This window comes from Coptis chinensis, chromosome 3, assembly GCF_015680905.1.
Source record: "Coptis chinensis isolate HL-2020 chromosome 3, ASM1568090v1, whole genome shotgun sequence".
Taxonomy (NCBI): domain Eukaryota; kingdom Viridiplantae; phylum Streptophyta; class Magnoliopsida; order Ranunculales; family Ranunculaceae; genus Coptis; species Coptis chinensis.
Window position 1 is genome coordinate 338,638 of NC_141458.1, and position 10,092 is coordinate 348,729.

At 36.1% G+C, this 10,092-nt stretch overlaps 1 protein-coding gene across 1 annotated transcript; it reads right to left on the reverse strand.

The window, feature by feature from the left end:
• Positions 1-563: 563 nt before the first annotated feature.
• Positions 564-8,408, reverse strand: FAB1 (fatty acid biosynthesis 1). The gene is made up of 13 exons (XM_086599713.1): positions 7,715-8,408; positions 5,816-6,015; positions 5,539-5,742; positions 4,880-4,990; positions 4,700-4,795; positions 4,545-4,590; positions 4,384-4,463; positions 3,698-3,766; positions 3,504-3,588; positions 3,136-3,290; positions 2,962-3,042; positions 1,813-1,872; positions 564-1,055 (listed from the first exon to the last, which is right to left on the reverse strand). Exons 1-13 carry the CDS (start codon positions 8,121-8,123, stop codon positions 939-941), a joined length of 1,713 nt encoding a protein of 570 aa, XP_086455839.1. The 5' UTR covers positions 8,124-8,408; the 3' UTR covers positions 564-938.
• Positions 8,409-10,092: the final 1,684 nt, after the last annotated feature.

The following is a 10,092-nucleotide window of genomic DNA, read 5'->3' on the forward strand; positions in this document are numbered from 1 at the left end:
AGATATGACAATGAGGCGTCAAGATTGATCTCCGCCCACGAAGGAGGGCAAAGGAGATAGGTCGAGAGTTGGTTCTTGGTGTTGAGGTTGGCAAGGTCGCTGTAGACATCATCATTGCCATATTATGGACAAAATGAAACCTACAAAGAGAGAAAACAAGGACTAAATATCTATGGAGTATGGAACTATCTCACTGGAAACAACGACAAACCAGAACGACGAAGTGTTTAAAAGAACCTTAAAAGAATCAATGCCATGTATAACCAACTTAAAACATGAAAGAAGATATTGTGAGCCTTCAACTCAAATTATGAATGGGCAGTCAAGCAAATCGTGTTTTATAGATTCATTTTATAGAGGACTGAATACACACACCGATAGTAAGAATCAATGTTAAACGCCATATCAATGGAGGAGAATCTGAACTCTCTGGTCTAGCAGATAGAGTAATTTACATATCTTAAACGCTTACTGATTTTTCTGAAAAAGAAAGTTTACCGCATTAGAATCTGGGATAAAATTTCAAATTAAGAGATCATGGAAAATTATCACTTGATCATGTATACTTCTAAGGCTCTAATTCATAAAATATAACAATCAAAAGGCCATGTTCCTTTTACAAAATTAACGCCCCAATGCTGAAGCTAAAACTACTGTTAACGATGAATTGTCTTACAGCTTTCAGATTTTCATACGGATTTTCCTTCCCTTTTCTTTAAGAGCACAAAATAAATCTAAAAACTTTTGGCATTATCATCTACTAAACAAACAAAGTGAGAAAAATGGGGTTAAAAGCTCCCCAGGCCATCCCAACACACCATCCTGATCTTGGCTTGGTATCTTTCCAAGAACAACATATCAATTATATAAGCCAAGAGTGCAAAACCATTATATCTTCACTTTGCCAATCTCGACCTTGGTTGGATTGCCAGTCTGGATTACTTGTAAGGTGCAAATAGAATGCATGAGTTGTGGCCTCCGAAGCCAAATGAATTGGATAATGCTACTTTTATGTCCAGCCGTTCTTTCTTGGAGCCCACGAGAACATTCATGTCCTGATTCACAAATACTCAAAACATAAAGTAACTGTTTACATGGGGTGCAGGACGAGTCAAACAATACATTCATGTATCTGCCATGTCATGCAATCTCCATTAATCAGGTCAAACAAAGGGTTGATTAAGGGGCTCATGAGGACGAGATAAACAAACAGCACAGATTGTACAATATCGACAACACCTAAATGAAACCCCGGGTGACAATAATAAGCACGTCAGACCATATTCCACGTCTCTGTCTCTCCAAGGACAAAGCCTCTCAATGGTGACAACTTGCCTTTCATTCAATGCATTATCTTATGATGTGTAATGTTAAGTTCACCAATACATATGACCACCCAAACTGAGGCTCCCAGTGCACGGACAGTAGACCCATAGTACTGTAATGCCTCTTTGGGTAGGATTCAAGAAAGTGGGCAAAAATGGAAATGCCATTTTTATAGGATTGTGAAAGTGGCTATAGACTTGTGCCCTTGCACATAAGATTTTGTGAATATTAGGATTTTGAAACACAGCTCCTATACAATAAGGAAAATCCATTTTATACAAATCATTTGGAGGATTACCAAGTTACACACTTCCAGATATTCCTCAGCTAATTTAGACACTCTATTTTAAGGTAAATGAGTTTGTCTATCCTAGAACAATGAGGCAGTGTATCAGTTTATGGTAATCAGTGTATGGTATATGTTAGAACCCCTGTATCAACAACAAAAAAAAAGAAAGTGCAAGATTGGTAATAAAGGAAACATACCACGTCTTCATCAGGGCTCTCAAGATTGACATTGGGATGAATCCACCCTGTTCTTATTGCCTACAGATGAGATATTGTCAGAGTTCAGAACTGACATCAAAAGTACTACACAAAATGCATTTAAGCGGTGTGCATGTGCAAGAATGGCCAGCGACATCACCAAGAGAAACTCAGAGAGGAAATGTGGAAAGAAAAGAGAAACATAATCCATTATCACCGCCAAAACTTAAGATAGAAACAGAGTACAACACGTGCCTTGATTCTAGCAACAAATCAACGGAAGACAAGTTAAGGAGCACATGACTACAAAATATTTCAAAAAGACAATTTCACCAATAGCAATAGCTAAGTGGAATGAACAAACATCTATTAAAGCTCTTTTCATGAAAAATCACACGCCTATCTGATTTGAGCAAGTTGAAAAACTTAATTGTAAATTTCAGATTTTAACTCGTAATTGCACATGCTTTCCGTTTTCTCTTTTCTTTGTAATGAGCCACAAATAATATATTTACTCAAATATTCTAAATTTGGCATTTTTACGAATGAACTAACAAATATTTCATCCTAAAATGCTAGGTATGCATATGTTGAGGCAAACAGCACATGCAGAATGTCCCACAAAATCCATCCATCTTAGTTAGTTATGCATATGCTTGCTGAGTGGGAATATCGAATCGTCCACTCATACTTCATTATTTTATTTTGGAGAGGTAAAGGAAGATAACTATTTTATGCTTTCATTATGGTTTGCAGTGTCGCATAGGTATTTAATACTAATGGTTGATTACTTGATTCACAAGGCACAAGGTCTGGCTGTTTGGCAACATATACAAAATTAGACCTAATCCTAACTAGGGTGATTTCAACTTATTTCTTTGAAGCCCTAACTTGTAGAGTGTCAGAACCTTTGAACCACAGCATTTGAATCACTAATCCTAAACAACTTGAATTTGAAGCTGCAAACTTTAGAATCCGTCATTCTTCTGCATCAGAACAACTCTATATTCAGCATAGAAAACGTTGACCCAGAAGTAGGAAAATTATTCCACTGCCTTTAGTGCAATTGATCAAGTAGCTAGAAAACAAAAAGATCTGATGAATATGCATGTTCTTACAAGAGATTTATCCGGAATTAAAAATGATCACCTGTACAGTTGCAACAGCTTCGACTGCACCAGCTGCGCCTAGTAGATGACCAATCATGGATTTTGTAGAGTTCAATTTTAGCTGCAAAAGATCGCGATTAACTGAAAATACCATATGGGAATTCTAGAGGTAGAAACATAACATCGAAGATAAACCTGAATACATTATCAATACCTCAGGATTCTGGCCAAAACATTGAATAAGAGCTTTATATTCCTTCAAATCACCAGCAGGTGTTGATGTAGCATGGGCATTCACGTAATTCACATCTTCCCTTGAGACACCAGATTGAGCCAAGGCCTTCTCTATGCAAAGAACAACTCCAGTACCTGATTTTTTAGATGTGAAAACAAGGTCTATCAGGAAGAATTCTTCATGCTTTGCCTGAATACAAGGTACCATGTACACTTTTTCCCAGTAAACTCCAATAGACAAAAAAATGACTATAGTTGGCATGAAGTCTTAATTGATCATCAACGTGTTCAAGCCGAAACTGTGATCTTTATGATATTCAGAGCCAGACTTAAAAGGTATTTGCGTACCTTCAGGATGAGGCTCAGTCATGTGATAAGCATCACAGGTGAAGCTTCCTCCAAGAAATTCAGCATATATTTTTGCTCCTCTTTTCTAATGAATCCGGAAAAAGAATAGATTAACATTAAAAAAAAGAATATACCTGCAAATAATTATGTTAACGACGTTAATTATCCTTTTCAAAGTAAAACTGGTTGCTAACCTTGGCATGTTCAAGTTCCTCTAGGATCAGAACTCCAGCTCCTTCTCCCATAACAAATCCATCACGAGTCTGTCCAAGATATCAATAATCTCATGTTAAAATTGGATTTGCCTAATACACAAATCAATCAAACTACGGAAAGTACAATAAGAGGTCAAGAGATTGGAAATTCTAATGTCTTATTTGAGATTTTAAAGTTGACGGCTATGTCCATGAGACTGGAGGATACTGTTCACATGAAACTTCATTAGTTCCATCAAATGGAGTGGTCTCTGGAATTGCCATAACGTACCTTTCGTGTGGAAAAGAAGTGATAAAAGTCCAGATAATTGCTGACGGACAACCAACGATGTATCCTACATATTATTAACTACGTGATCCAATTTTTCAATAGACGGTTGTTAATGGTTTTGAACCCGAATTTTATGATTTTGTTTACTACAGTGAAAGGAAAAGATTATATCAGTTAATTACCAACTACTGAGTTGTCTCAGCTTGAGCAACACACCCTCCACATGTTAAGGAATTACACAGGCTTCCAGATAAATCAGGACCGACAAAGCATGAATTTTTTTCTAATCAATATATTACCAAATACTCTCTACTTTCTAAAGGTAACTACTATTCCATGTCTATAAAGAGTAACAGACATTACTATTTTAAGCTGGAAAAGCCAAAATAATTACAGTATCCCAAGGGCGTGAAGCTTTGGTCGGATCACTGTTTCTCTGCGATAGTGCTCTGCATGCCACAAAACCTCCCAGTCCTGCAGGAAAACAAAATTAAATAAAGGCAAATCCATTTACCTATGAAGCTAAATAATAAAGTGAGAAGGCATCTAGAGTACCAATAGGTATAATTGCTGCATCTGAGCCACCAGCAAGCATCATATCCTGCAAGCTCTCAAGAAATTAGACAAGAAATCGCACTCATGGAAGAGCAGCTATATCTATTTTACGGTGAATTTCACCTAAATGTTGAACACAAGTTTGAGACACTTACAGCTTCGCCTCTAATAATGTGGTTCGCTGCATTCAGTATACAGAAGTTGCTGGTAGCACAAGCAGTTGAGATCGAATAGTTTGGGCCCATCCATCCCTGCAATTCAGAACAAAAGGTAAAGAGATCGAACCGATATATATTACTATATGGTGGTTTCAGAAATGTGTGCCCTAAGCTTACCAAATCCATTGCTAGCATAGCAGAACCCATATTTGTGGTAGCAAAAGGTACACAAAACGGATTCATCTTTTTATATGAAACTCTTAAAGCCTCTATAGCGTCATGGAAAACCTGTTTGCAGAAAGTCAATGGTTCATAAGAGATTACGCGCAACGAACTAAGACACCAACTCAAAGCTACAATACATATGGAAAAAAAGAAAAAGAAAAAAAAGAATGCAAAACTCATGCCTCGACCCCAGTTGACAGGCCCCCAAGTACAAGACCTTATAAAACTCAACCTTTCTGAATGGTCATGACCGTTCAAGTTAGATGTTAAGACTGAAAAACATCTCACAGGATAATAGGAAGATCGTTGTGTCTTAATAGGGATACACACTGTATAATAGTGATATAAGTCACATGAACGTCCCATTCAAAGGTGCATTGACCCTTTTTTTCTGTTTGCAAACTAAACTGGCATAGGACACGAGGTGAAATGAAGAACTTTCATAATAATTATTATTGTATCACACAAGTCAAAATGTCAGAGTGACCCCTACTAGAACCATAAAGAATCATGGATAATCAATGTAAGTCATTTCAGCCTTCGACACCCAATAAGGTTTTACAAAATCTGCCCATTTCAGCATTTCAAATGACAGATAACTCAAAACTAACCTTCATACCACCCATTGCAGATCCAATCAACACCCCACATCTAGCTTTATCTAACTCATTCATGACTTCATCTGTGATCCCACCATCTGCCAAAGCTTTCTTGCCAGCAGTAAGCATATAAAGCATGAATTTGTCAGCTCTCTTAGAGAGTTTTGGTGCTACCCATCCATCTGTCGAGAAAGACTTGATTTCTCCAGCAATCCTCTAGAATAGGAGAGTTTGTGTCAGTACGTCAACCAGAGACTTACAGTAGGAGATATAAGTGCACCTGACTTACCGTTGGGAATTGTGTACAGTCGAAAGCCTCAATTTCGCTTATACCACTGGCACCATCAAGAAGATTATTGTAAAAGACATCTGGATCATGACCTAAAGGAGTTACCACACCAGTCCCAGTAACAACCACCCGCCTTTGCTTTGTAAGAGGTTTCTTTGTAGTGACTCTAGCAGGTTCCAAAGCCACAGCCATGGCTTTCCCTGCAGTTATAAAAAATCAATCAACCCACAATGATTTAGGAATGACGTAATGACGTCCATAACTTAGTAAAGACAACCAATTACATCAGATTGCAGTTTCCATTTATGCAGCAGAACTAGCTTAAAGCAACATGAGAAGGTGGCCACATGCATTATCGAACAAGACATATATACACATTCCTGCCATAAAATAAGATGCTCACATATTTAGAAATTGTAAACCAACTCTGACTGCAAGTGGACAGAACACGACTTTATTTTAAGATGGATCTAACTACAAGAAATGTCATTTCAAATGGCACTACACTTAGCTACTTTCCAAAATCACAAAATCCAAGGTCATGGAATGGGTGGCTCCGAGTTCTTGGAATTCAGATGGGAGAAAAATTGCGACCGGTGGACCTGTTTACTTTCTATTCTTTAGCGGATGCTGATTGAGGGGTTCTGTTTGCTTTGATGTCGTTAGATTGTGCTTGGTGTGTGTTTTCTCATTCTACTTTCAATCCCATATTCTGATCACTGAATTTCTAACCATAATTTGCTGGGCATTGCCTGACCTAGTGTTGCATTGCTTGGTATTAGCAAAGTATTAGTGATGACCCCCGGCCAATCTTCACGAAAAAAACAAAATTGGATACCATTCAAGCAATAATCTCTTCTAAACTATGATACTTGAACATAAATACTCCATCAACGTCCAAATTAAAAAAATTCCAGTGCAATATTGTGTACGACAACAAAAATTCCCACATCATAATGTTCTAAGATTCTGGAGTACAATGTTCCATTAGGCCTTATTTCTCCTTCCTTAAGTCCTCAGAGCTAAAACCAATTTTCGGAATAAAGATGGGCTTGGGAGGACTTAATGAGAGACAGACTTTTATCACAACAACTTATTACAGTCCCAATTTTTGTAACAATTTACAATACATAGCTCACGGAAGAAAAGAAAAATGGTGTGTGGGGGGGTGGGGGGTTACCAAAGATTCAATCTACCTGTCGTGCTACCCATTTCCTAAATGATACAGTCTGCCAGCGTGTATTTAACAGCAAAAAACAATTATAACATAACTTTGCACGACATGATTGGGGTTACAACAGAATTGCACATGAGGATTTACTGATGTGATTATTTGTTTGTTCAGACACTTCCTCGTTAGTTCCAATGCAAACCACTTTTCCACAGCATCAGGATACCATGAAACATGAATGATGAATGCATTTTTCCCCATCTTCAGTCCCATGTCACTAGGCTTACAACATTAATATATAGGCGAGTCTCTTCTTCGCCAGACCACCCTATTCTATCCTGCATCACCCTTGATGCCCTGCCACTCATTTTGTATAAATAACTTGTTTCTAATTGCTGCAAGATAATGTTTTACAGAAAACACAATTCTAGAATAGTCAAATCAAAATCCTAAAATGACATTTTTTTTCAATATATCTCAAATATTACTAACAGTGTATACTCAATAACTAAACACATGATTAGTTCAAGTTACAAATTAATTAAACACAAACCCAGTGATTAGTGGCATGACATAAAAATCACATGAAAACACCAAACACATGATTAGTTCAACTCACAAATTAATTAAACACTAACCCAGTGATTAATGACAAGACATAAAAATGACATGAAAACACCAAAATGAAGATAAAAAAAAAAAAAAACATGTGGTCAGAATCAAATTACCTGCTGCATGAACAGCTTGATTAGACCTCCTTTGTTTTCGATTAATAACCTTACTAGTTCTTGAACCAAAGAGAGAAAAGCCATTCGAAAGTCCTTTATAACTATTATTATAATACTCTTGGCAAGGTTCAAAAGCCAAACAAGAAGTCATCAAACCTTGAAAACTAGATCCACAGAAACTTGAAATCAATCCACCCTCTCCATTGTTACTACTACTAGTATTATTGCATGCTGACAATGAAGATGATGAAACAACAACACCTCTTTTCCTTCTAACATACCTACTCAATCTCCTCTGAGAATTCAAACTAGAACAAGTTTTGAAAAAGCTACTGTCTTTATCAGTTGGAACAGACATGCAAGCAGCAACAAGCCATGTACACAAAGGAGAAGTAACAGAATAAGTCATTGTTTCACAATTTGAAGATGACTACAATATTCAGAATTGAAAATTAAACAGCCCCGGGGTAAAAATGGAGTGAAATGAGTAGTTCTTGATGGAAAAGATTGAATCTTTGGGTTCTTTTTTAATAAGCTTTCTGCAATGAAGCAGAAGAAGAAGGTTTTATGTTGTGGTGTTGAATGCACAGCGAAGATATCATCGATCTAAATAAGAAGAAGAGCTTTCATTCATGAATGAGAGATGATGACAAGTTTCACAAATCTGAGTTAATGAGAGTTAACAGAGAACGCCAAGTATTGTTTTTGAGCAGAGAACAAAAATACAAAAACAAATAAAAATAATAATAATTAAAAATTAAAAATTAAAAATAACAAATGGATCTATGACCAGAAAAATAATTTTTTTTATTTTATGTAATTTTATGTAATTAATTAATAATAATAATAATAAAATAATAATCCCATAAATTTGTGGCAGTGGAACTCATGAGTTCAGACTTCAGACTTCATAGCAGAGGAGAGTCCTATAAATATTGTCCTCAGCTGTTGCCAATATTTAATTGGAATTTTTTTGTGCCACATAATAGTGAACAAATTTTAGTGTGTTACTGACAAAATATGTCGACCATCTTCTATTTTTTGTTTATTTATCAGATTTTCACTATTTTTTTAACCTGTCAGATTATTATGAGATTTGAGAGTAACGTCTGTTGTACATTGAAAATAGGATACAGAGTTGTGTTGCAACCAAGCTTCATCTAATTTATAGACTCAAAATTCCAGATATGGTGGATTGAATCTGACATTTAATATATATGTAATTAATGGCCTTTCTTAGTCATGTGGTCACAAGTACTTTATACAGAGAGAGTAGAGAGACTTGGAGAGTACAATACTTAAAATTCCATTGATTCAAACCATGTGGTTAAGGTGCACATTTCAAACAGTGATATTTAGTACTACTTGTGAATTGTGATGGTACGTACCTTGTATATTGTTTACATTTAAAGCAACCCGTTTCCTGATTCTGGAGTCTGGACTAACTAAACCATTCAATTTCGAAAATATGGTGGGTTTATCTCCATCACCACTTTAGGATAAACAAAAATCTAAATGCAAATTATTAAGATCAATAAAGTTTATACATTGACTTTTAGCTTGTGAATTCTAATTAATGGTTTGGTTTCTCAACAATATGATGCAGATCGATTGAAGCTTAAAGAACACAAATTTATGATTTTTCTTTGTCTAGAAAAAGGATGGAAAAAAAATATATACATATTGTTACAGTCACTTCTTGAAAATAGGTGGTCATCACATAAAAAATCCACGAAAGTTAAAAGGTTTTTCCCATGAAGTTGATTGTAAGTTGTAAGTTGTAACTAGTGTCAAATAGTGCAGTGAGCAAGGCACGGTTACTTGCCAAACAATACTGTACACTATTTCAAGTAGAAAACAACCAAAGTATCCAACAAGTCATTGTAAACTTCTTCAAGTCGAAAAGTTGAAAAAATATAATCGTCCCATAGAGACTCAAAGATAAAAATACTGAACTAAACTTGGAAAAGATACGAACAAACAGTACAGACATTAAACAAAGCATATGCTTGAGAACTGGCCAACGAATTTCTTTGGAGAAGTCAAGATTGGTAAACCAATTAAAGACCAAATCAAACCTCAACTTCAAAACAGATTCCCAAGAAAATACCAACAACCAGTTCACACATGACACATTTTGTTGATTCCACACAACCTCAAAAACATAAAATAAGAGACAGAGATAAGCACAGGGCACGCCAACTACTCATTGTAACATATAGATAGATACGTATCAGTTATGGTATGCACATGTTTTATACATGTTGCGTATAAAACACTTGCCCCTAACTACATGGCATGCACATGTTCTATAACATTATTTGATATAGTTTCTGCCTTCTCTACATAGTTTTTTTAGGCCGCGGAATTAGACTTGC

Bases quoted from the DNA above. Each gene is read 5' to 3' on its own strand.
- FAB1 (XM_086599713.1), bottom strand. From the start codon at position 8,123: ATGACTTATTCTGTTACTTCTCCTTTGTGTACATGGCTTGTTGCTGCT. The intron at 4,591-4,699 runs GTAAGTGTCTCA...GAGAGCTTGCAG, and splicing joins ACATTATTAGAGGCGAAGCT to GATATGATGCTTGCTGGTGG. The intron at 1,056-1,812 runs GTATGTTTCCTT...TTTGTGAATCAG, and splicing joins AGAGCCCTGATGAAGACGTG to GACATGAATGTTCTCGTGGG.